The following is a 27,520-nucleotide window of genomic DNA, read 5'->3' on the forward strand; positions in this document are numbered from 1 at the left end:
ACAGAATCAATGGCCTGCTGGGGGCATTGTCACTTACACCGAGCAGGGCCATCTGTCGCAGCACTGGCATTTTAAGGCATTTTAGATGACAGCGTTGCGGGATCTCTTTCTTTGTTCGTGGATTTCAGGATGAAGTCCTCCAGTGGGGCTTCATGACTGACCAAGGTTTGAAATTGATAATGTCCCCAGTTGGGGACTTGCTGATTAGGCTGCGTTCACAGCAATTAGAAGATCATCTGGTGTAAAAACTGTCCGGAGAGAGAGGGGCACAGAATCCCTGAGCTCAGATGGAGCAGTGGAAGAGAAAGCCAGATCTCCATTCTAGAGGCACAGTTTTCCGCTTTTCCCGAAGGGGTCATCTCAGCAGCCCGCCTCTCAGCTACAACATGGGGAAATCTCACTGCAGATGTGCTAATCACAGAACTGCACAGGTACTCCCTGAATCCAACTTGGGTTATTAAAACAACAATGAGGCGTATGCGTTTGGCTCCGTTCACCCCCAGGGTGACCAGCTGTCTCACTCCTCAGCCCAAATCCAGGGGATTCATTGTCTAGGAATAATTTCTTCCACCTTGGGAATTCTCTGATTTACTCTTACCTAGGGCCACTGGTCTTGACCAAAATGTGAGGTGTCCCTAACTTAAGATTTTGACTTTTAAGAGGCAGTCGAGGAAATAATGTTATGAGGTTTGTTTATTTCTCTAGTGGTCAAAGACAGAGAAGTAAAAAGGCAAAGCTGGAGTCCGAATGTATGGCTGCAGGTTCAAGATTCCAGGCCAAGTTCTTGGAACTCCAGCGCCTCTAGACTCACCAGCCCCACCAGCCCCTCCGGCCCCTCCGGCCCCTCCAGCTCTGCCGCAGGAAATCCTGTCTCAGGGAATCATGATCCACCACCCAAGGAAGTATTTGCAGAAAAAAGATTCCACTGTTGCCTTTCCTCAAGGGTGGTGTTGAGCCCATTAAGCTTTCCCCAGCAGTACACAGAGTAACCTTAAGGATTCTGGTGGAAAAATATCCCAAATTCTGCTTCCTTATGCTTCACCATATGGCCCTAGGGCACACACACTAATCGAGAACAGCCCGGGGCATCCTGTCACCCCCCACGGTGCACCTGCAAACTGGCTTTTACAGCAACCCTGTCTTCCAAATGGGTCCGTGTCTTTCTAGGCATCGTTTGTAATGCTAACCTGTTTGGTACTACCCAGAAATGCTAACATTTCTACCACTTTAATCTAAAGAGATTAAATCACACTCCATGATACTCCTGACAACAAACAGCATTTTAACCAGTAATTTACGATACAAAGATTTTCAATCAGGGGGCTAAGCCCTTCCCTGGTGGTTTTAAGAAACTGCCAGCCTCGATGGAGACTCCTCCATCAATTCCTCATCATTAGAAAAGAAACAACGGAGGAAAAAATCATCCAATTAAGTGACAATTCCAATGTGTAAATCTTATAATATTTTTGCATTTGTGATATGGGTTCTACACTAAAAACACAACTTGTCTAATCTGAACGAGATTTTTCAGGATGTTATCCTATTTTGTTTGTGCCTCTTGGTTTAGTAAACTCCCAACCACTTTTTCTTCCCTCAGCCCCAACTCCCCACACACAAAATGTTTCTCATTATGACCTGAGACATTCATTCTGACTGTAGAGGTTTTAGATCATTTCTTCTAGGTGTTAATCAGTTCTGGCCATATGGTGAGGGTGAGGTAATCATTATTACTTTACAATGAATGCCCTTAATTACATTTTCAGTAGTAATATTAGTCCTTCTGTTTATTTGAGTACCTAAGAGCTGCAGGCAACGTGATCTGAATTACATGGAGGACAAGCTCCAGCTGACTCTCCGTAAACTTGCATTAGGATTCTACTATGCGACGACAGGAGCAGGTGGGGATAATGAGCTGGCAGAAGGGGCTGCCTGTCACCCTGCCCGGTGGTCCCTCTTTCACCCCCACTTTGCCTCAGGCATTTTCTACTTAGCTGTGACCTTACTTGTGGTGATACCAATCCAGTGGTCAGGAGAGAGGCACCCAGCCCATGTCTGAATCCTCCTACTGACCCTGGGGATCCATGCGACTTGATCTTAGATATTGGTGGTGAAGTGTCGCTCTCCTTGACAGCATCCAGGAAAAGGTAATTACCTTTGCCAAAATGCAAGTGGAAGTTCAAAGCCTCAGCCTTGAAGAGGGTCCCTGGGGACTTCCAGGCCCCGAATGTGAATGTGAAGCCCTTCTGCCCAGTGGGGCAAGACGCCGGAGTGACCTTCGCCTGAGTGGGAGGGCAGTCACTGTTTGGGTCCACTTTAGGGGTGGTCCAGGTCAATTTAACTTGTCATATGCCACGGGAAGACATAAGGTAAGTTAATGATTCTAAGATGAATCAACTGCTCTTTTAGTCAGGGTCTCTTGAGAATTCATTCACTCAATCCACGAATGTATTTGACTCTCTAGTATGTGTTACGGAACCGGGCTTAAGGACATTTAAGTAAAGAGAGAGACAGCGATTAATTCACTGCCCCAAAGGAGGCCTGGAATCTTCTTAGGGAAAAGAATCCGCACAAAACACTCCATTGAGTATTCTTGTGTTTAGCCTGAGTCAGGTTGACTTGAAAAATTGCAACGTAAAAACTGTATATTTTCACACAGTGTGGTAGAAGGAATAGGCTTGTTCTCAGACTATGTCTTGCCTTGGAGATGGGTCCACAGGAAGCCTCTATCTTGGTCGCCCTTTGGCATAAGCTTTGCACCTGTTCCCTTCTCCTTGCCTAGATTCTTGCCTCTTCTCTCGCTTTAAAGACCAGGATTTGTTGTTGTTGTTGTTGTTGTTTTAGAGATGGTATCTTGCTCTGTCCCCCAGGCTGGAGTGCAGTGTAATATCATAGCTTGCTGCAGCATAAACCTCCTGGCTTCAAGTGATCCTCCCAGAGCAGCCTCCCGAGTGGCTAGGACTACAGCCATGTGCCATCACGTTTGGCTAATTTTTTTTATTTTTTGTAGCAATGGGGTCTTGTCATGTTGCCCAGGCTGGTCTCGAACTCCTGTCCTCAAACGATCCTCCCACTTCAGCCTCCTGAAGTACCACCATGCCCAGCAAGACCTGGATATTTAACGCTTTGCCTGTCTTTGATCTTTGACACCTCCTGACACCCAAGCCCCTGCCTCCTGCTAGGCAGGCATTTTTGGTTAAAGTATGAGCTCCCACTTTGTATTTATCTCCAGCTTTGGGTGTTCAGTTTGATGGGGACCAGCCACAGGTGTCCCCACCTAGTTCTCCAGCCCTAATTTGTTTTCTCCCATGTTGCAGTTCCTGGCTTCTTCCCATTTGCCCACACCCTCATTGTGGCACAGTGCCCCAAACTGACACATGCCACAGGCTCAGAGTAGCTTCTGGCTGGTCACTCGAGGGCAGAGAGGATTTCGTGACCTTTCCCTGAGAACAGCTGCATGAACTGCAGGGTCAGCAAAGGGGTCGTGTCTGCCTGCTGCTAAGGTCAGCTGCAGACAGCCCATGTCAGGGAAAGCCCATTTAGCATTAGAGGAGTAAAAAGAAGAAAATACCTCCTCAGCCAGGAGTACTTTGATGTGAACCAATACAATTAGTCTCTGAATGATGAATATAAATGATAATCAATGACGTATGTGTGCTTAAAAGAAGGTGAGGAAAGATTATCACTGCCTAAACCTTCCTTTTAAAGGACACCACAAGTGGATGAGTGGAGCATATAGGGTAGATAGGATTTTTTTTTTTTTGAGATGGAGTCCAGCTCTGTTGCCCAGGCTGGAGTACAGTGGTGTGATCTCGGCTCACTGCAACCTCTGCCAACTGGGTTCAAGTGATTCTCCTGTCTCAGCCTCCCAAGTAGCTGGGATTACAGATGCACGCCACCATGCCCAGCTAATTTTTGTATTTTTAGTAGAGACAGAGTTTCACCATGTTGGCCAGGCTGGTCTCAAACTCCTGATCTCAGGTGACTTGCCCGCCTCGACCTCCCAAAGTGCTGGATTTCATGTGGGAGCCACTGTGCCCGGCCGGGTAGATATGATTTAAATCTTTTTTTTTTTTTAATTTTTTTTTGTTTTGTTTTTGAGATGGAGTTTTGCTCTTGTAACCCAGGCTGAAGTGCAATGGCATGATCTCAGCTCACTACAACCTCCACCTCCTGAGTTCTAATGATTCTCCTGCCTCACCCTCCCAGGCAGCTGGGATTACAGGCACCCACCACCATGCCCTGGTAATTTGTGTATTTTTAGTAGAGACAGGGTTTCATCATGTTTACCAGGCTGGTCTTAAACTCCTGACCTCAAGTGATCTGCCCACCTCACCTCCCAAAGGCCTGGGATTACAGGCATGAGCCAACATGCCTGACTGATATGATGAGCCAACATGTTCTGACTGACAGAACACTGGAAGATACAGCAAAGTCTCAAAGTGGTTGTCTATGGATGGCACTATGAGTTACATATTATTTTTCCAGAGCTCAGAACATTCTGAATTTCTTTATTTTTGTTATTTATTTATTTATTTAGAGATGGAATCTCACTCTTGTTACCTAGGCTGGAGTGCAATGGCTCATCTTGGCTCACTGCAACCTCCGCCTCCCGGATTCAAGTGATTCTCCTGCCTTAACCTCCCAAGTAGCGGGAATTACAGGTGCCTGCCACCACTCCCGGCTAATTTTTTGTCTTTTTAGTAGAGTCAGGGTTTCACCATATTGGCCAGGCTGATCTCGAACTCCTGACCTCAAATGATCTGCTTGCCTTGGCCTCCCAAAGTGCTGGGATTACAGGCGTGAGCCACCACAACCGGCCTGAATTTCTTTAGAGAATCTATATTGCCTTCATAAAAACTTGCTTTAAAGTTAGTTTTTTTTTTTTTTTTTTTTGAGACGGAGTCTCGCTCTGCCGCCCAGGCTGGAGTGCAGTGGCCGGATCTCTGCTCACTGCAAGCTCCGCCTCCCGGGTTCACGCCATTCTCCGGCCTCAGCCTCCCGAGTAGCTGGGACTACAGGCGCCCGCCACCGCGCCCGGCTAGTTTTTTGTATTTTTTAGTAGAGACGGGGTTTCACCGTGTTAGCCAGGATGGTCTCGATCTCCTGACCTCGTGATCCGCCCGTCTCGGCCTCCCAAAGTGCTGGGATTACAGGCTTGAGCCACCGCGCCCGGCCTAAAGTTAGTTTTTTATTTTAAATGTTCATTTGAAGTTAAAATGCTTTTCCTCTGACTAGGTGTTTAATGCATTTAGGAAAGGCTGAGCATGAAACCAGGGTTGGGGGAAAAAGCCAGTTTAGAGGGGATTATAAAAATGGAGACTCCCAGCTGGGATTGACAGGAGAGGGTCAGAGCCCAGAGAGATGCCTGCTGGAAAAGAAGTGACAGGGTTGAATATTTGCCCTGCTCAGTGTCATGTTGGAATGTGATCCCCAGTGTTGGAGAGGGGGCCTGATGAGAGGTGATTGGATCATGGGGGTGGACTGGTCATGAATGGTTTAGTGCCATCCCCTTGGAGCTGTCCTTGCGATAGTAAGTGAGTTCTCACGAGATCGGGTTGTTTAAGTGTGCGGCATCTTCTCTTGCTTTCTTGCTCTCATTCTTGCTGTTTGATGTGCCTGCTCCTACTTTGCCTTCCGCCATAAGTGAAAGCTCCTTGAGGCCTCCCCAGAAGCCAGGCAGATGCCATGCTTCCTGCACAGCCTGCAGAACCGTGAGTCAATTAAACCTCTTTTCTTTTCTTTTCTTTTTCTTTTTTTTTTTTTTTTGAGGCAGTCTTCACTCTGTCGCCCAGGCTGGAGTGCAGTGGCACGATTCAGCTTGCTGCAAGCTCCGCCTCCTGGGTTCATGCCATTCTCCTGCCTCAGCCTCTCAAGTAGCTGGGACTACAGGTGCCCGCCACCACGCCAGGCTAATTTTTTGTATTTTTTAGTAGAGACGGGGTTTCACCATGTTAGCCAGGATGGTCTCAATCTCCTGACCTCGTGATCTGCCCACCTCGGCTTCCCAAAGCGCTGGGATTACAGGCGTGACCCACCACGCCCGGCCAACCTCTTTTCTTTATAAATTACCCAGCCTTAGGTATTTACAGCAATGCAAAGAACAGCCTAATGCAAGAAGTAAGAGGAAAGATGATACCAACTTACCAGTAAGGGTACTAAGATGACATCCAAGTAAAATGCAGAACAGTTATCATTTCATTTGCTTGGCAGAAGGAGGGTGACAGTTTGTAGGGAGATATAATCCGACCAAATGGTTTAGGGAAATGTGAAACCAAATGGTTTAGGGAAAATAGGATGAAATTCAATATATTTGAATTTGGGAATATATTCAATATATTTCAGTCCAATATATCCTTACAGAGTGAGGTTTGGCATGGTGCCACTGTGGATCATTTGTCTTCTATTCAAAAGAAGGACAATGTCTGTGTTAATGTTATGGTTCAGGAACCCAGCAGCAAGTGCAGCCTGCAGCCTGCACTCCCAGCCACTCCTGCTTACATGAGATAACAGTGAGCCACAAGACAGCGTCCCCATCTGAGCATGCTTGGCCCTGGGAATCATTAGGGACTCTTAAGAAGCAGAAAGTCCTGACCACCTAACAGTGAGCACCAGCTTTTCACTTAATAGTTTCTGAATATTCACCAGGTCAGGTTTTCTTTTGTTTGTTTGTGTGTTTGTTTTGTATTTTTTGAGACAGGCTGGGGTGCAGTGGCACATTCATGTCTCACTGCACCTTGACCTCCTGGGTTCAAGCGATCGATCCTCCTGCTTCAGCCTCCTGAGTAGCTGAGACTGCAGGTGCACACCACCAAGCCCAGCTAATTGTCTTTTATATATATGTATTATTTTATATATATGATATATATATATATTATATATTTAGAGACAGAGTCTTGCTGTGTTCCCCAGGCTGGTCTCAAACTCCTGGGCTTGGGCAATCCTCCTGCCTTGGCCTCCCAAAGTGCTGGGATTACAGGCATGAGCCACTGTGCCTGGCCGGCTTGCTTCTTTTAACCTAAGCTATTCCTATTTTACCTTGACCTTAAAGCTGATTGGACTTCATTTTACGAGAGGATGCTGTGGCTTACCCAGGTCATAACCATTAAATTTATCACAGTAACCAATGTTTAATCATGATCACAGATTACTGAGAATACTGGCAAGAAAGTGAGTAACTACAAAATTACAACAGGTTGTGTGCAATTAAAATTTTTTTCAAATAGATTTTAGGTTGATATTAAACATTCCAGTTATAATCTCTATTCTGCAGTTGATGCAGAGTTTGAATTTAAAAAAAGAACTGTCTTCACAGAAACGTGGACTTAAAAATATATTTTTATATAATAAACTTTATATTTTTAGAGCTATTTTAGGTTCACAGTAAAACTGAGCAGAAAATAGAGATTTCTGATACCTTTTGCCCTCAGACATGCACAACCTCCCTCCCTATCAACCTCCCCCACCAGAGTAGTAGATTTTTTACAACTGATGAACCGACATTGACGTATTATCACCCGAAGTCCGTAGTTTAGATTACAGTGGGTTTGGACAAATACATAAGGTTATGCATCTACCATTACAGTCTCATTCACTGCTGTATTAGTCTGTTCTCACACTGCTGATACCCGAGACTGGGCAATTTACAAAAGAAAGAAGTTTAATTGGACTTACAGTTCCACATGGCTAGGGAAGCCTCATAATCATGGCAGAAGGCAAGGAGGAGCAAGTCACATCTTATATGGATGGCAGCAGGCAAATAGAGAATGAGAAAGATGCAAAAGCAGAAACCCCTGATAAAACCCTCAGATCTCGTGAGACTTACTCACTAGCATGAGAACAGTATGGGGAAACCGACCCCATGATTCAATTATCTCCCACCCGGTTCCTCCCACAACACTTGGGGATTATGGGAGTACAATTCAATTTGAGATTTGGGTGGGGACACAACCAAACCATGTCAACTGCCCTAAAAATCCTCTGTGTTCCATCTGTTCCTCCCTCCCTCCTTTCCCACTCACTTCCTCCCTGACTCTACTCCTTGGCAACCACTGATCTTTTTTTTTTTTTTTTTTTCTGAGGTGGAGTCTCGCTGTGTCGCCCAGGCTGGAGTTCAGTGGCGCGATCTCAGCTCACTGCAAGCTCCGCCTCCCAGGCTCACACCATTCTCCTGCCTCAGCCTCCCGAATAGCTGGAACTATAGGCACCCGCCACCATGCCTGGCTAATTTTTTGTATTTTTAGTAGAGACAGGGTTTCACCACATTAGACAGGATGGTCTTGATCTCCTGACCTCGTCATCTGCCTGCCTTGGCCTCCCAAAGTGCTGGGATTACAGGTGTGAGCCACTGCACCCGGCCCAAAAATATTTTTTAGACAAAAGTCATCAAATAACATAACAAGATCTTCATGCTACATCCGGCATACTAGCCTCGTCCTTCCCAATCTCCCTTCCCAAAAAGTAACCATTATTCTGAATTTATTGTGGGCCATTCCCTTCCCTTGCATTTCTTATACTCTACTTATACATGTATTCTTAAACAACACAGTGGATTTTTGCGTGTTTTCAGCTTCGTATTGTACACGGATTATTTTGCAATCTGCCTTCCTCCTCTCCTGCCCCCACCCTTTATATGAGGCTTATGAAACGCATCCGTATTGAAATGTTCAGTTCCCTCAATTTCGTTGCTGGTTTGTGTGCCATTCTATAAACATCCCACAGTCTGGTTTTCTGTTCCTTTGTTGATGGACACTTAGGTTGCTCCCAGATTGTTGCCACAATTGCCAACAATTAGATTATAAACAATACTAACAGAAACATCCTGGTACATGACAACTCTGGCACTTAAGCAAAACTTTCTCTGGGACAGTGCTACTCAAAATATGGTCTGAGAACTGTTTGTTTCTAGTAAATCAATGCCGGGCTTCCTTAATCAAGAAAATCTTACTATGAAACAAACATCAGCTAAACTTGATGTTGTGTTGCATAATAAAGTTAATTTACAACATTCTGGTGCAAGTTCTTCCTTCTTATAGCAGAACTGGCACTCTGCAAATAAGTGAGCCTATTTTTTCTCTCTCTCTCTGTATGTGTATATATATATATACACACACACATACATATATACACACACACAGATATATATATGTATACACAGAGAGAGAGAGAGAAAATATAGGTTCACTTATTATAGAGATATAGGTGCATTACATATATATATATTCATATATATATATAGAAAGAGAGAGAATATATCCAGGAATGAAATTATTTATTTAATTTTAATTTTTTTTTTTTTTTTTTTTTTTTGAGACAGAGTCTTGCTCTTGTTGCCCAAGCTGGAGTGCAATGGCATGATCTTGGCTCACTGCAGCCTCTGTCTCCGAGGTTCAAGTGATTCTCCTGCCTCAGCCTCCCAATTAGCTGGGATTGCAGGCGCCCACCACCATGCCCGGCTAATTTTTGTATTTTTAGTAGAGATGGGTTTCACTGTATTGGCCAGGCTGGTCTCGAACTCCTGACCTCAAGTGATCCACCCACTTAGGCCTCCCAAAGTGCTGGGATTACAGGTGTGAGCCACCGCCCCCGGCCAGGAATGAAATTATTGAGCCAGTGCAGAATGATCTACTTTCTAAATTGTGGCAAACTGCTCCCACAGCTTAGTACCTAATATCATAGTGTTAATTCCTATAAATCTGAAATCTTAAACGGGTCTACCTCAAACATTATAGGGCCTGAGACAAGAACACAAATGAAACCCCTGAGCAATATGTCTAAATATTAAAAAGTTTGAAGTCAGGTGAATAAACTGTTAAATATCTTCTATCTTCCTACCTTGACAAAAATGCTTTTATGACAACCTGGAAGGCCAGGTTCAAATTTAGAATTCTCACCATGTTGGCCAGGCTGGTCTTGAACTCCTGATCTCAAGTGATCTGCCCACCTTGGCCTCCCAAATTGCTGGGAGGCCAAATTTAGAATTTTTTTTTTTTTTTTTTTTTTTGAGACAGAGTCTCGCTCTATCGCCCAGGTTGGAGTGCAGTGGCTCAGTCTCGGCCCACTGCAACCTCCACCTCTCGGGTTCAAGCAATTCTCCTGCTTCTAGCCTCTCAAGTAGCTGGAATTACAGGTGTGCACCACCACACACTGCTAATTTTTGTATTTTTAGTAGAGACAGGGTTTTGCCATGTTGGTCAGGCTGGTCTTGAACTCCAGACCTCAAGTGATCCACCCACCTTGGCCTCCCACAGTGCTGGGATTACAGATGTGAGCCACCGCCCTCAGCCTAGAATTCTCAGATTTCTTAAAGTCCATCCTGGAATGTGGGTGGCTGTGGAGAGCTGGCCCTTGACCTGCAGCACAACTACTTTCTTCCCATCTCCAGCTCTGCCCTGCACCTCAGGGACCTCCTGTGTGTGTCTATAGACACGCAGCTTACGCGTCCAAACTCCGTCTACACTCCCATAAACAGCCACCCCTCGGCCACTTTGGGAGGACAGGCTGCGTGTGGGAAAGAGCCTCCTCGATCCCTGGAAATGAACTCAGAGCTGCTTAGAGGACTTCACAGCCCCTGCCCCGCAGTTTTGTGGTAGGATTACAGGCTCCGGTGGGCACATCCTCTTGTCTCTGGATACCTTTGGCCATTTGGGGATGGGTAGAATCAGAGGAGGGTCAGAACTGAACCTCTAAAATAGACCCAGAGCTGGGCGCAGTGGCTCACGCCTGTAATCCCAGCAATTTGGGAGGCCAAGGTGGGCAGATCACTTGAGATCAGGAGTTCGAGACCAGCCTGGCCAACATGGTGAAACCCTATCTCTACTAAAAATACAAAAAATTTGCTAGCCATGGTGGCAGGTGCCTGTAATCGCAGCTACTTGGGAGGCTGAGGCAGGAGAATCACTTGAACCACGGAGGCAGAGGTTGCAGTGAGCCGAGATCATGCTATTGTACTGCAGCCTGGGCGACAGAGCAAAACTCAGTCTCAAAAAACAAAAATAAAAAATGAAATGAAATAAATTAAGCCCAGAGCAGGGGCCCCTCTTGCCAGGATATAAGGGCAATACTGGGAATTTATTACTGTCAATGAGGTTTTCAAGTTCTCAGTGTTTTGTTGTTCTCGGTACTCGTTAAGATAAAAATCTGTTAAGCACCTATATTCATTTCCCCATTTCAATTTTTTATTTTGCCTATATTCATCTTTTTGTGTGTGTTTTCTTGATCTGTTTTGCCAGGGTTCTATCTTATTAATCTTTCAAAGGACCAGGTTTTGGCTTGATTCATCTTTATATTTCTGCTTTCTCCATTTTATTGACTTCTTTAAGATCATTCTTTGAGTTCATTTGATTTAACCTTTCTTGTTGCCTAATTTATTTTGAGTGAACAGTTTTTCGCTAAATACTATTTTGGTGGCTTCCCACCAATTTTAAAAGAAAGTGTTTTCATTATTGCTTAGTTCTACATATTTTGTATTTTTATGATTTTTAAATCCTTTTAAAATTTATGATTCTTTAGTAGCATGTTATTTATTTTCCAAATAGGTGAGCTTTTTACATTTTTTTTAAAATTTTTTTTGAGACAGAGTCTCACTCTGTTGCCCAGGCTGAAGTGCAGTGGCACAATCTCGGCTCACTGCAGCCTCCACCTCCCGGGCTCAAGCCATACCCCACCTCAGCCTCCCAAGTAGCTGAGACTTCAGGCATGCACCACCACACCCGTCTAAATTTTTGTATTTTTTGTAGAGACAGGGTCTCACCATGTTTCTCATGCTGGTCTCGAACTCCTGGTCTCAAGCAATCCGCCTGCCTCGGCCTCCCAAAGTGCTGGGATGACAGGCATGAGCCACCTCAGATGGGCCTTTTTAAACAACCCACTTGTTATTTGTTATTAGTTTTTAATTTTATTGCAACATGGTTAGAGAACATATTTTTTGTTTGTTTGTTTTTGTGGGGTTTTTGTTTTGTTTTGTTTTAGAAACAGGGTCTTGCTCTATTGCCCAGGCTAGAGTGCAGTGTTGCAATCATAGCTCACTATCATCTCGAACTCCTGGGCTCAAGTAATCCTCCCACCTCAGTCTCCTGAGTAGCTGCGACTCCAGGCACACACTCCCATGCTCAGCTGATTTTTTTTATTTTTTGTAGAGACAGGGTCTCACTATGTTACCCAAATCTGGTCTCAAACTCCTGGCCTCAAGCGATCCTCCTGCCTCAGCCCGCCAAAGCACTGGGATTACAGACGTGAGTCACAGCACCCGGCCCAAATTGAGTTTATCTCTAGAATGCTAGAGTGGTTTAGCATTGGAAAATCTGTATGAATCTCTCTTTGTCAGTTTATCTGACTGAGATTAAAATTGTATGATTTTTCTCAGTTTTTAGAGAAAAAGCTTCATAAAATTCAGTATTCATTCGCCATTAAATTCTTCTTTTAAAATGTGAAAATAAGATAAAGGGCATCTACAGCAACCATTATATTTAATCCTAAAATGTTGAAGGCATTATCTCTAAGATTGATAATAATAAGTTAAGGGTGGGTCGCGGTGGCTCAGACCTGTAAACCTAGCCACTCTGGGAGGCCAACACGGGTGGATCACTTGATGTCAGGAGTTTGAGACCAGCCTAGCCAACATAGTGAAGCCCCATCTCTACTAAAAATACAAAAACTAGCCAGGCGTGGTGGTGCATCTCTGTAATCCCAGCTACTCGGGAGGCTGAAACATGAGAACTGCTTGAACCCAGGAGGTAGAGGTTACAGTGAGCCAAGATCATGCCACTGCACTTCAGTCTAGGCAACAGAATAAAACTTCATCTCAAAAAATAAAAAATAAAAGTCAAGGATTCCTGCTATCAACATTTCTATTCACAATTGTACCAAAAATCCTGGTCAGGGCAGTAAGGCAAGAAAAAGAAACAAGAGTTTTAGGAATTGGAAAAGAAAAAACAAAACTGCCTTTATTCACTGATGATGTAATTGTCTGCCTAAAAATTCCCAAAATAATCTAAAGATAAACTGTTTTATTAATTTTAACATTTATCAAGGCTGTTGGATACAAAATAAGTATGTGAACTCAATTACATGTCTATCTACCAGCCACAGTTAGAAAAGTAATATATTTTTAAAATAGAGTCATCCTTTCTAGATTCCTATAGGATAATGGCTACTTCTTAAGTCTGAAATTCTCCATTTATTCTCCAAAAGGCATAAAGATCAACAAGAAAAGCAAATGAAACTATCCAAAAAGGCATGTTGACATCATCACAAAGAGAACGCTACAAATGTCAATTTATGTGCAAGAGAGGAAATAAATACAACACCAGCAGACCCAACCCCAGAGCCCACACTGAAGCAGAGTCAGATGAGAACACACACAAATGAGAAGAGGGAAGTCAGGTTCCTAGTGGTGGCAGAACACAGATAAAACATCACACCGAGAATGAAAGGGTCTTGCTCAGGATGGGGGAAGTTTCAGAAGAGCTCTGAGATCAGGCTGATCTGGCTACTAAAGAATCAAAAGGAGGCCAGGCTCAGTGGCTCATGCCTGTAATCCCAGCACTTTGGGAGGCCAGGAGTTCGAGACCAGCCTGGCCAACATGGTGAAACCCCATCCCCACTAAAAATACAAAGATTGGCCAAAAATCGCTTGAACCTGGGAGGCAGAGGCTGCAATGAGCTGAGATCATGCCACTGTACTCCAGCCTGGACAACAGAGTGAGACTCTATCTCAAAAAAAAAAAAAAAAGAATCAAAAGGAAGAAAAGTATTGGAGAGTGTGCAGGATTCAGGAGGCAGCATTAGGAAGGCACCACTTCTGAGTGAGAATTTGGAAGAGGAGGCATCTGTTGGAGTGAAAAGAGAAAGTCAAGCAGTGGAAATTATGGATCCCACAGAAACAAAGAAGTCATAAAACTGGAAATACACTGACCTTCCCAGGCACCAGAAAATAAGTCATTTGTTAAAGAACCTGTACTTCACTGTACCAACGGGAGAGAGCATTCTTAAACTAAGAAACCTCATCAGTCATTCAAATCCCTCACTCACTCCATAGACACCGGTGCTAATGGCTGATCAAGAAAAATTCAAGACACTTTACAGAACTACCATTTGATGGTAGTTATTGGCAGAAGAAAAGAAGTCAGTATGTGAAAAAGATACTTGCACACACACGTTTATAACAGCACAATTCCCAGTTGCATAAATATGGAACCAAACCCAATGCCCATCAATGATTTGATAAAGAAATTGTGATATATGTATCCCATGGAATACTACTCAGCCATAAAAAGGAATGAAATAATGACATTCACAACAACCTGGATGGAATTAGGGACCATTATTCTTTTTCTTCTTCTTCTTCTTCTTCTTTTGAGATTGAGTCTCGCTCTGTTGCCCAGACTGGAGTGTGAGCCATCTCAGCTCACTGCAACATCCGCCTCCCGGGTTGAAGCAATTCTCCTGCCTCAGCCTCCCAAGTAACTGGAATTATAGGCGTCTGCCAGCACACCCAGCTAATTTTTATATTTTTAGTAGAGATGGGTTTCACCATGTTGGCCAGGCTGGTCTCCAACTCCTGACCTCAACTGATCCGCCCACCTCGGCCTCCCACAGTGCTGGGATTATAGGCATGAGCCACCACGCCCAGCCTAAGGATCATTATTCTAAGTGAAGTTACTCAGGAATGGAAAAACCAAACAGCATATGTTCTCACTTATAAGTGGGAGCTAAACTATGAGGGTGCAAAGGCATAATGATACAATGGACTTTGGGGACTCAGGGGAAAGGGTGGGAGGGGGGTGAGGAATATAAGACTACACATTGGGTACAGTGTACCCTGCTCAGGTGATGGGTGCACCAAAATATCAGAAATCACCACTTAAGAACTTATTCATGTAACCAACACTGCCTGTTCCCCAAAAACCTATTGAAATTTTAAAAATAATTCCAAGACACTGTAAAATGAACAGAAAAAGGCAGGCAACCACCATAGGAAGTTAGTACAAGAAGAAAACAGGAAGAATCCAAATTTTTCCACTAATAAAAATATTTCCAAAATAAGGCAGAGAAAAACTATATAGCACATGCTTCAACATGAATTAAATATAATTAAACTAGCAGCAATGTATATACACACATACAAAAAAAAAAAAAACCATGAATTAAAAACCTCCTAATAGAGGCTGAGCATGGTGGCTCACGCCTATACTCTCAGCTCTTTGGGAGGCCAAGTTGGGTGGATCACCTGAGGTCAGGAGTTCAAGACCAGCCTAGTCAACAAGTTGAAACCCCATTTCTACTAAAAATACAAAAATTAGCCAGGCATGGTGGCGCACACGTGTAGTCACAGCTACTTGTCGGGGCTGAGGCAGGAGAATTGCTTGAACCCAGGAGGTCAAGGCTGCAGTGACACAAGATGGCACCACTGTGCTCCAGCCTGGGTGACAAAGTGAGACCCTGTCTCAAAAACAAACAAACAAACAAACAAAAACTCCTAATAGAAACAGACAAAAAGGAGATGGAAAACAATTTATTTAGATCAGAAAAGAAAGCGAAAGAAAAGACAAAATCATCTCAGGAATTAAGACCAAATTACAAGGTGTTCAGAGGAGAATAGTGGAATAAAAGCATCCAAGACAGTGAGCAATAGTGAGCTACCTGGCTGTGCCCATCATTAAGCCATGGATGTCTCAGCTCCAACTCCTCCCTTCTATGCTCAGCTTTGTGATGTCGGGGCAGCTACAACTGAGTTTTGCTTTGCCAGCTGGACCCAGGTTGGCCTTTGGCAATAAAGGGAGCAAAAGGGAGACTGCAAGGCTAGAGGAGAAGGAGAGGATGAGTTTCCTCCTGTCTGTTCACTGTGAGTATCACCCTAGCAATGCTTCTTCACCCTGGCAGCAGCACTTCCTTTCTGCAGAAGCATTTGAATGTAGTTTGCAGTTTGCAGTTTTTCTAGCACTTGCAGACCCGACCTCATATGGCCCATCTCATATTCACCAGAACCAGTGCAGAGCTCCCACCTTGAAGGTCTGAGTTTGGGCTCCAGGTGCCCCTCCTCTGAGTTCCTACTTGTTCCCTTTTCTTATTGTTTCTTTAACCCTGGGAGTGGAAGCTGCAGTTGCTACCTCTATGAGACCTTAGAGTTCTCTTTTTATCCTGTTATAACTTTATAATGAACACATTTTTACCTAGTTAACACTTTTTATATGAAGTTCTTACTGTTCAAATAACTTGTGTGTATACTGTCTCTTGACCAGATCCTGTCTACACTGGTGAACTAATAGAAAAGTAATTTCTTGAAATGATCCTGGGTAGTTTATAGGATGAACAGAATGGCCTGAGAATGAGGCTTAAACAGATGGAAGCCCAGCCATGTTCCTCCTGCAGGAATCATCTGGGCAAGACACGCTGCTAATGCCTTTCACATTGCTGCACCCACTGTCACCACCACAAATCCCAACATGCAGAGGATTTGAACAGACAGGTAAGGCTCACTCTGCAGATAGATAGGGACAGGACAGTAAAGAAATTCAGAGGCAAGTTTTTAGACAGTTTCACTTTTCTTAGATTCATCTCTCCAAAAAATATTTATCAAGTACCTTCTATGTGCTAGGCATCAGAAGGGAACAAAAATAAATGACATGGATCTTGTCTTAAAATCTAGACCACTGTTTCTTAACATTAGAATTTAATAAAATCTGGGATACTGTTAAAAATACCTCATCTCGGCCAGGCGCAGTGGCTCAAGCCTGTAATCCCAGCACTTTGGGAGGCCGAGACGGGCGGATCACGAGGTCAGGAGATCGAGACCAGCCTGGCTAACACGGTGAAACCCCGTCTCTACTAAAAATACAAAAAACTAGCTGGGCGAGGTGGCGGGCGCCTGTAGTCCCAGCTACATGGGAGGCTGAGGCAGGAGAATGGCGTACACCTGGGAGGCGGAGCTTGCAGTGAGCTGACATCCGGCCACTGCACTCCAGCCCCGGGTGACACAGCAAGACTCCGTCTCAAAAAAAAAAAAAAAAAACCTCATCTCTGGAGATGCTGGACCATTGCAGCTGGTGTGGAGCCTACAACATATACTTTTTAACAAGCATCCCAGGTGATTCTGAAGTTGGTAGCCCACAGACCACTTTGAGAAACATTGATATTACAAACAAAAAAAATTATGCAGCAGGCACAAAATCATGTGTAGGGGAAGAAAAATAATTGTTTCCTCAATCCTCATAGGTCTTTTTAAAAAACAAACAAAAAAAACAAACAACACAAACAACAGCAACAAAAAAAACGGAGTCTTGCTCCATTGCCCAGGCTGGAGTGTGGTGGCATGATCTCAGCTCACTGCCTCACTGCAAACTCCACCTCCCAGGTTCAAGTGATTCTCCTGCCTCAGCCTCCCAAGGAGCTGGGATTACAGGCACCCACCACCATGCCAGCTAATTTTTATATTTTTAGTAGAGACGGGATATCGTCATGTTGGCTGGGCTGGTCTCGAACTCCTGACCTCAGGTGATCCATCTGCCTTGGCCTCCCAAAGTGCTGCGATGACAGGCGTGAGCCACTGCGTCTGGCCACTTCATAAGGTTCTTAGTTGGAATAGACCCCATTAAAAGAAAGAAAGAAAAAAAAAGATTAACAAGAGAAAAACAAGTTTATTTACATGTATATTTCACATCTACATGGCAGACACCAGGGAAGGAGTAGTTCTCAAAGAAGTAGCTTTGAATTCCAGCTTGTATAGCATCTTCAACAAAGAATAGTGATTTTTAGAGAAGTGACAGGACAAAGGAAAAGGAGTTTGGGTCTCTAGAGGGGGCTTCTCGGCAGAGAAGCAAGTAACTGGCAGATAAAGGCAAGTTGGTAATGCATGTCCAGGTAGATTCCTCTGGCTCCAACTCCTGGCAGATAATGGTCTAAAACTGTCTTCAGTGGTTAACCTTTGTTCTCCCTGGTAAGAGACAGGGGCAGGATGCCTTTTATCTTTGTAAATCTCTGTCCTGCATTTAAGCAAATGGAGGGCAGTGAGCTTTTCTGCATCTGTTTCTTCTTAATTGTCTTCAGTTCAACAATCCTCCTTCTTTTGGAGTGGCATATTCTGGACTCCCACACATGTCTGGAAGCAATGGTCAATTTCAATCTAGAATGTAGATTTACTGGTTAAAAAGAGACAAGGAAGAATTGCTTAGGAGGTCAGTTTTATGCAACTATGGGACTTCAGAAAAAGAACAGATCCTTCCTACTTGATTTTAGGCAATAAATGCTTCTTATCTGATTGATCAGAAGACCACAGCCTTTAGAAAAACATGACTCGAAAAATCTTTTTCTTTGACTTTTTTTGGCCAACCTTGAAAAAAAGTCCTGCAGGATATTTTCAGTTAGGAACCACCAATAAATGTATTTTTTTCTGTTCCCACAAATATGTTTATTTGTGGTAACGGGTTTAAATATGTTTCTTTAATGTTAAATATGTTTCTTTAATCGTACCCAGGTGAGCCTGACACTTAACTCTCTTTCGTATTCCTATATTCTTCCTTCCTCTTAATACATTTTTCTTCCTTCTTTCCTGGCTCCAAACTCCTAGTTTTCTCCCTTTCCTAATTGAATTTTTTTCAATTCTTCAGCCACAGGCACCCAATAAAATGGTCTTCATTCCCTGCCTTTACTTCCAGCGTATTACCTCACTCCCTCTCAAACGCCAATTACAAGGCTTTGTCCATTCCTGCTTAAAGAAATAGATGGAGGAAAATGAGATCTTTCTACCCAGAAAGACAAATACTTGGAAATCGCTAATTAGGTCACCAGAAATTCTGCCAATAATGAGCCCCGGGCTGTGGCGGTGGCTCACGCCTGTAATCCCAGCACTACTGGGAGGCCAAGGTGGGCGGATCACGAGGTCAAGATGTCAAGACCATCCTGGCCAACATGGTGAAACCTTGTCTCCACTAAAAATACAAAAATATTAGCTGGGCATAGTGGTGCGCGCCTGTGGTCCCAGCTACTCGGGAAGCTGAGGCAGGAGAATCGCTTGAACCTGGGAGACGGAGGTTGCAGTGAGCTGAGATCACGCCACTGCACTCCAGCCCAGGCGACACAGTCAGACTCCATCTCAAAATAATAATAATAATAATAAGCCCACTCCCCTTGCCTGCCGAAGTGACTCCAGTAATCACTCAGCATGGACTTTACTTAAGAGCTGGCTTGACTTCCCATCTAAATTGCAGTGGCTCAGTGGCTCATGCCTGTAATTCCAGCATTTTCGGAGGCCAAGGCAAGCAGATACCTGAGGTCAGGAGTTCGAGACCAGCCTGGCCAACATGGAGAAATCCCGTCTCTAGTAAAAATACAATAATTAGCCAGGCGTAGTGGTGCGTCCCTGTAGTCCTAGCTACTCGGGGAGGCTGAGGCAGGAGAATCGCTTGAACACCTGGGAGGTAGACGTTGCAGTGAGCCACGATCGCACCTCCACACTCCAGCCTGGGTGACAGGGCAAGACTCCATCTCAGGAAATAAACAAATTGCAAGGAAAGGCCAAACAAATCTCACTGTGAATGTGGCTTGTCCATTTGCTGTATAAACAGCCCTATTGCCTCCCTAGTGTGAAGCATCAGGTCCTGCTAAGAGTGCTGGGTGGAAAGGCCTCTTTGGGGAACATGGCTTTGTTTTGGCAAATATTGTTGCTGATCGACCCTGGGATCAGAGCTAAAGGCCCATTCTTATCTTGAGGAAGCAAAGGGGTTTTCATGTGTGTGGAATAGAAAATACCTTTCACATTTTACAGACACTATTCTGAGAAAAAAAATCAGGCCCAATGTAAGGGACAAGAGGCAGCACATCAACAAGATTCTGGAATAAATACAGTACTAACTCCCATTCCCCAGAGTACTAGCTGCTAGTAAAATGAGATATAATGTTTCAGGCTTGACAGGGTCTCTGTTACAAACCATTCTTACATTCCTGGGCACAGAGCTAGTCTAAACATTCGTAGAACTCTTCAATTATATATTGGCTTCTACATCAGCAGAGTTGAAGAGGAAAACAATGGCAGGGTGTATGGGCCTCCTTTCAGATACGGAGTAACAGAAACCCCAACTCAAAGGTCTTTCCAAAAAGGAAATATACTTTTTCATAAAAAGAGAATTTCAGAGATAAAGCAGACTTTAGGTTGCCCTCAACGATGTTAGCAACATCCTAGATTTTCAAATCCCAGCCCACAATCTATATTTGACATCTTCATCTGGAAATTGGCTCTCCTCCTAGGTGTCAAGTGGCTGCCAATAACAACTGCACTTTCTCTAAGGAGGGAGGAAGGACTTCCTTGGAAATCACAAGCAAATCTCTCCTCAAGGCTCTGCAGCCACAACTTGGTCACATTTCCATTTCTAAACCAATTTTTGACAAAAGGGAACATATTATCCTGAAATTATTTCAGCCTAGGATAAGCTTTCCCTCTGACACTTGGCCACTTAGTGGAGGGTGGAGGCTGGAAAAAAGTCAGGGCTGTGTTCGAGGAAGAAGGGGAAATGCTGAGTGGGCTACCAACAGTGTCCCCCACCTGGAGGGAGAGGCTTTGCTGAGTAGGAACTTGAAATAGCTAAGTTAAAACTGGAAGTACATGTGAGGACCCTTCCAACTAGCAGATTCCAAGAAGACTCAATAATGCCTGATCCCAAATCCATTCTTTCATCAGTCTGAGCTGAGGCACTGTGTAACATCAGGAAACTGTGCAGGTTCTGCAAGAGGTACAAAGATAAATAAAAACGGTTCCGTCTGGACTTTATTGCACAGTGAGAGTCATATGGGGTATCTGTAAATAACAATAAAAGGTAGAATCACTTTGTGGGAAGTTTGATCCACAAGGAAGACTTCTGTGATGGTTAAGTCTGTCAACGTGATCGGATTGAAGGATGCAAAGTATTGATCCTGGGTGTGCCTGTGAGGGTGTTGCCAAAGGAGATTAACATCTGAGTCCGTGGCCTGGGAAAGGCAGACCCACCCTTAATCTGAGTGGGCACCATCTAATCAGCTGCCAGCACAGTTTGAATATACAGCAGGCAGAAAAACGTGAAAAGACTAGACTGGCCTAGCCTCCCAGCCTACATCTTTCTCCCGTGCTCGATGCTTCCTGCCCTTGAACATCAGACTCCAGGTTCTTCAGTTTTGGGACTTGGACTGGCTCTCCTTGCTCCTCAGCTTCCAGACAGCCTATTGTGGAGCCTTGTGAGCATGTGAGTTATTACTTAATAAACTCCCCTTCATGTAATATTTTATATATACCCTATTAGTTCTGTTGCTCTGGGGAACCCTGACTAATACAACTTCCGAGGAGGGAGATCACTTCTGAGCAAATTTTGAGGAATGGCAGCAAGAAGAAGGTGGCTTCTGAGCCGAGCCTTGTGAGAGATCACATTTTACATAGTATGAGGGACAAGTATTTCTGGGTAAAGGGACAGCAATGGGGCAGGGCTAGTTAAAAAACAAGATGAGGGAATTATCTTCAGTGTAAATTGCTCCCCCACCAAAAGGACAAAGTGTCTGACTCACCACCTAGTGGCTTCTCTGCTCCACAATCCACCCCTCATTCTTCTCCACCTTGTTCTGTGGCCCCAGAGGCTGGCCTTGTGGACTGTATCAACTAGGCCACCTTTTTCCTGGTGTGAGTTGGGTTCGGCTAAGATGGCATGGGCAGGAGATGACAGAGTGAGAAGAAAGAGAGTTGGAGGTATGATTCCTCCAGCGTCCTCCTTGCCAGACTATAGGTGGGCAGACTATAGTAGCCATATTCCTCTAGCAAAAGCCATGGTTTTCTCCAAACAGCCCTTCCCTATAACTAGTGACATGGGAGTTGGGCAGGGAAGTGCTGGGTAGAGAAGGGCCACGTCCCTGGTGAGGGCTCCACCCTCAAGCCTGTGCCACACACCTAAGTGAGAACAGGCACTCCTGTTTTCATGCCCGAATGTTGCATTTTCCAAGACCACTCAGGCCAACCAAGCCCCCCATCCTGTACCCATATAAACCCGAGACCTTAGTGGGTATGCACACAAGCAGCTGAATGTCGAGACCAGCAGACCAGTGACAGCAGAACGATGCAGCAGAGGAAAAAAAGGGGGACGTCTGGATGCCGAGGGAAGGTCGGCCGGCGTGGTTAGAGAAGGGTCCAGCTGCTGGGCAGCCCGACTCCAGGGAAAGATTATTTCCCTCACCCCTCCACCTTCTGGCTCCCCATCCATCTCGCTGAGCATCGCCTCCACTACTCAATAAAAACTTGCACTCATCATTGGAGCCCATGTGTGATCCGATTCTTCTGAGACACTGGGCCAGAGCTCAGGATATAGAGGCTGTCACACTGGCCCTCTGCTCTTGCAATAAGGCAGAGGGTCCATTGAGCTGATTGGCACACAAGCCATCTGCAGATGGCAAATCCGAAAGAGCTTGGGTTACACGTGCCCGCCTGGGAGTTGCAGACACCCACACCTAGACACTGCTATGGGGCCGAGAGCCCAAAGCATTCATCCCATCCTCTGCACCTACCAGTCTACATGCTCCCCTAGGGGTTTGAGCTGTAGGGCAACCAAGCAGGTGAGCCACACCCTTGTTCCATGTGCTGCAGGGGGAATCAGGGAACTCTCCCACTTCACTAGCTTTCAGTACCTGCTCCCTCCCTGTTCACCACACTGGGATAGCAACCTTGAAGCATTGCCAGCCCTAGGGGCTTCATCGTAATGCCTGGTTTCCTTGCACTATCAATGCCTCTATAGAAAAGGCCCTTGATTAAGTTCTCCCCAGTCAGCCCGTCTGAATATTCCACCTGCTTCCGGCCTGGACCATGACTGACAGAGATCTTTGTAGTCAACTGAAGTTAGCCGGTAATTTTTTTTTTAAATTTCCATTGCTGTTCTCTTATTTCTTGCTTCTAAGTATCTTATTTCCTCATCTTCTAAGTGTGGCATTAATAATGAACTTCCCATCAGATCTATAAGTTGAAACTCTTTCATCTCTACCTTGAAGAGCTAGATATTTCTTTCAAAATGTTGGAACTATACAAATGACAAAAGAAAAAATAGAAAAATTGGACTTCATCAAAATTAAAATCTTTTATGCTACAAAATGTATCATCGAGAAAGTGTAAAGCAACCTGCAGAATGGGAGAAAATATTTGCAAATCATATCTGATAAGGGACTTATATCCAAAATATAGAATTCTTACAACTCAATAAATAACACAATGTTTTTAATGGGCAAAGAATATGAATAGACATGTCTCCAGAAAAGATTACAAATAGCCAGTGTGTACATGAAGAGATACACAACAGCATTAGCCATTTGAGATATGCAAATCAAAGCCAGAATTAAAACCACTTCATCCCCACTAGGATGGCTATAACTAAAAAGGCAAATAATAACAAGTGCTGGCTGGCGAGGATGTGGAGAAATTGACACCCTCATCCATTGCCAGTGGAAATACAGGATGGTGCCAGCCACTTTGACACTTCCTCAAAATATTAAACAGTTACTAGATATTTTCCCTTTTACTTTTAGTTGGCACATAATATTTATGTGATACAGAATGATATTTCCATACATGTATACAATGTATAATGATCAAATCATAGTAATCAGCATATTATCACCTAAAATATTTATCATTTCTTTGTGCCATAAACATTCAAAACCCTCTCTTCTAGTTTGTTGAGAATATACAATAAATTACAGTTAACCATCTTCACCCTACGGTGCTGCAGAACACCAGAATTCATTTCTCCTATCTAGCTGTCATTTCGTATCCATTAACCAACCTCTCCCCACAGTCTCCTCCTCACCACTCTTCCCAGGCCCTAAGACTCAGTGTTCTACTCTCTATTTCCAGGGGCTCAAATTTTCTTTTTAGCTTCCACGTATAAGGGGAACATGTGATACTTATCTTTCTACACCTGATTGATTTCACTTAACATAATGACCCAGCAATTCTACTTCTAGGTATATACTCAAGAAAGTGAAAATAGGTGTCCACACGAAAGCTCTGTACACAAATATATTCATAGCAGCATTATTCATATTACTCAAAAAATGGAAACAACCCAAATGTCCACCAAATGATGAATAGATAAATAATTCGTGGTCTACCCATATGATGAACTATTACTGGGCAATTAAAAGGAATGAGGTTCTGATTTATGCTACAACATAGTCGGACCTTGAAAACATCATGTGAGTGAAAGAATTCAGTCACAAAATACTACATGTATGATTCTATTTATATGAAATGTCCAGATTGGCAAATCCATAGAGGTAGAATGTAGATTAGTGGTTGCCTGGGGAAACTTAGGGAGAAATGGGGAGTGACCGCTAGTGGGTACAGGATTTCTCTGGGGAATGATGACAAAGTTCTAAAATTGACGGTGGTGATGGGTGCACATTTCCTTGAATATACTGAAAACCACTGTAAACCTTGAATTAGTGTATTACATGTGAATGATAGCTCAATAAAGCTAATAAAAATTAAAATGATGTGTTTTAAAATTTTGGAACCAACTAATTCTAAAAGCAAATGTTGCCAAAATTTCCAAAATACCTTTGTCTATAATCTTTAGGCTATTTCATGTGTCTGACAGCTACTTAGTAGCCTCAAAATAAATGTGAGAACAAATTGGTAGCTTATTGATCACCATCTTTCCACCTTTTAACCCACTTTGTTTGTTTGTTTGTTTTTTCCAGAAGCCAACCCCACACCAAAACATGAACAGGGGAATGGAATTTATTGCTCCTGTGTCAGCTCCCACCAAATGCGGTGCCCTGTGGCATTTTTTTTCTCCAGGCCCCACGGATGCCCAGAGATCAGTTAGAATCAGGCCAGGCACCAGGATGGGCTTGTCCTCAGATCCAGTTGTCAGCACCTTGTCTTCCAATTATCTAGCTCTGCTAACTCTCTCTTACAAGCCTGGGAGGAGAGTGACAAGTTCATACCTAAATGTAAGCTCTGAAGGGTCTTAGCACCCGCAAGTTTAAGGAAACCCATGAGATGCTCTGAAACTTCCATGAAAGTGAAGACTTGGAGGGATTGTTACATTCTTTTTTTTTTTGAGGCGGAGTCTTGCTCTGTCACCCAGGCTGGCGTGCAGTGGTGCGATCTCGGCTCACTGCAAGCTCCACCTCCCAGGTTCATGCCATTTTCCTGCCTCAGTCTCCCAAGTAGCTGGGACTACAGGTGCCCTCCACCACGCCCGGCTATTTTTTTGTATTTTTAGTAGAGACGGGGTTTCACCGTGTTAGCCAGGATGGTCTCGATCTCCTGACCTCATGATCTGCCCACCTCGGCCTCCCAAAGTGCTGGGATTACAGGCATAAGCCACCGCGCCCGGCTGGATTGTTGCATTCTTGCATGCCTGGATGTTTCATATTTTCTGAATATCCAGCATGAAACTGATCTGTTCCCATGCTTTTTTGCCAAAGTGGTTTATGTTAGGATAAAAGAAAACAGCCCTTACCAAGATGCTCTGAAAGCACCTTCTCCATTATATTAATGATAACTAATGTTATTTTTTTTTTTTTTTTTTTAATTTATTTATTATTATTATACTGTAAGTTGTAGGGTACATGTGCATAACGTGCAGGTTTGTTACATATGTATACTTGTGCCTTGTTGGTGTGCTGCACCCATCAACTCGTCATTTACATCAGGTATAACTCCCAATGCAATCCCTCCCCCCGCCCCCCCCCCCCATGATAGGCCCCGGTGTGTGATGTTCCCCTTCCCGAGTCCAAGTGATCTCATTGTTCAGTTCCCACCTATGAGTGAGAACATGCGGTGTTTGGTTTTCTGTTCTTGTGATAGTTTGCTAAGAATGATGGATTCCAGCTGCATCCATGTCCCTACAAAGGACACAAACTCATCCCCAAAGAACTCCAACAAATTTACAAGAAAAAAACAAACAACCCCATCAAAAAGTGGGCAAAGGATATGAATAGACATTTCTCAAAAGAAGACATTCATACAGCCAACAAACACATGAAAAAATGCTCATCATCACTGGCCATCAGAGAAATGCAAATCAAAACCACAATGAGATACCATCTCACACCAGTTAGAATGGCGATCATTCAAAAGTCAGGAAACAACAGGTGCTGGAGAGGATGTGGAGAAATAGGAACACTTTTACACTGTTGGTGGGATTGTAAACTAGTTCAACCATTATGGAAAACAGTATGGCGATTCCTCAAGGATCTAGAACTAGATAACTAATGTTATTAAGAGAACATAAGGCAACTTTAACAAAATAAGAGCTCACTAAAGGGAATCCTGTATGGAAATTGTTCATGCAAATGCCATTTCGGAGCTGGCATTGTACTTGCAGATGGGGTCTCTACAGGAAGCTATGGCTTCAGTCCTACATGAGCCCGTATAACCACTCAGCACATAAAGTTCCATGAAATCGGTGCCTCAAACCACAGTATCTCTAAAGGAACTGCTAACTTAAAAAGTAATCCGTCAATAGTAAGGATTTTTAAACTTGAGCCTAAAAATTTTAAATACTGTTAGTAGTAATAAAGCAATGAGATTTCTCTAAAATTATTGTTGCCTGTATCACTTTAAATCTTTGACATAAATGAAAACTTGCATGGAAAATGCTACAGTTCTAAGCAAATCAAATAGGTTGAGCATTAATAAACAGGAAGATGAAGTAGGTGAAATTGATTTTGTTGGGAACTGGTGGGAACTGGTAGAGATAGTGATTTTTTAAAATACTTTTTAAAATTTTTATATATTTATTTTGAGACCAGGTTATGAGACTGGCTAATTTTTATATTTTGGTGTTTTGCCATGTTGCCCAGGCTGGTCTTAAACTCCTGGGCTCAAGCGATCCACCCACCTTGGCCTCTCGAAGTGCTGGGATTACAGGCATGAGCCACCATGCCAGGCTGAGACAGTGTTTTAAACTGTGCTATTGATGTTCTAGGGAAAAGGTAAATCAGCCTGAGATAACAGAAGTCCTTGTAGTCCACATGTAGGTACGTGGGCATGAAGGAAGAAAGCTCCAGAATTCTGCTGAGGCCACAAGGATTTCCAGAACTGGCAGTAGTTAAGAATTTTGCAGAATTGAAGAGTCACACCTCTAAATTTGTGTAGATTGTGAAATCTCTTCTTGCAAGAAAAAAAGAGAAATAGCGGGAGTTATGGAAATAACAGTTGATGAAAACTTGGTAGTCTGAAGTCTGAACTTTGAACACTGGCAGACAGGCTGATAATTCTCTTTGATCGTGAGCCCAAGTTCCATGTGCACCCGCAGGAATCTGTGCAGCATTTGTGCACTGGTGTGGCGTCCAGGAGAGGACCACAGAGTGACAAGCCACCAGGCTCTAAAGGGAGAGGACGATCCCCAGAGGACCTGGATAGAGATGTTTTCATGACCATTGTCTGCTGTGTGCTCCCAGTGATGAGACTCTAGAATTTACACCTGAAACACACAGTCATTTAAGATATTATTTGTAATATCTGGTATGTCTAAGTAAAACATGTATTCAGTAAAACTTGCCATGCAACTTA

The 27,520-nt window shown here is 43.8% G+C and overlaps 1 protein-coding gene across 1 annotated transcript; it reads left to right on the top strand.

Annotated features, from left to right (window-relative positions):
- The first annotated feature begins 1,800 nt into the window (after nt 1-1,800).
- C3H7orf33 (chromosome 3 C7orf33 homolog) lies at nt 1,801-27,520 on the top strand. Its single transcript, XM_025381160.1, has 3 exons — nt 1,801-2,366; nt 24,694-24,948; nt 26,986-27,520. The coding sequence occupies exons 1-3, from the start codon at nt 2,163-2,165 to the stop codon at nt 27,058-27,060; spliced, it is 534 nt and encodes a 177-aa protein (XP_025236945.1). The 5' UTR covers nt 1,801-2,162; the 3' UTR covers nt 27,061-27,520.

Source organism: Theropithecus gelada, chromosome 3 (assembly GCF_003255815.1).
Source record: "Theropithecus gelada isolate Dixy chromosome 3, Tgel_1.0, whole genome shotgun sequence".
Lineage (NCBI taxonomy): Eukaryota > Metazoa > Chordata > Mammalia > Primates > Cercopithecidae > Theropithecus > Theropithecus gelada.

Coding starts and splice junctions, on each gene's coding strand:
- C3H7orf33 (XM_025381160.1), top strand. CDS start 2,163: ATGCAAGTGGAAGTTCAAAGCCTCAGCCTTGAAGAGGGTCCCTGGGGA. Junction 2,367..24,693: donor ATGCCACGGGAAGACATAAG/GTAAGTTAATGA, acceptor TGTTTTTTCCAG/AAGCCAACCCCACACCAAAA. Junction 24,949..26,985: donor TGACAAGTTCATACCTAAAT/GTAAGCTCTGAA, acceptor GTCCACATGTAG/GTACGTGGGCATGAAGGAAG.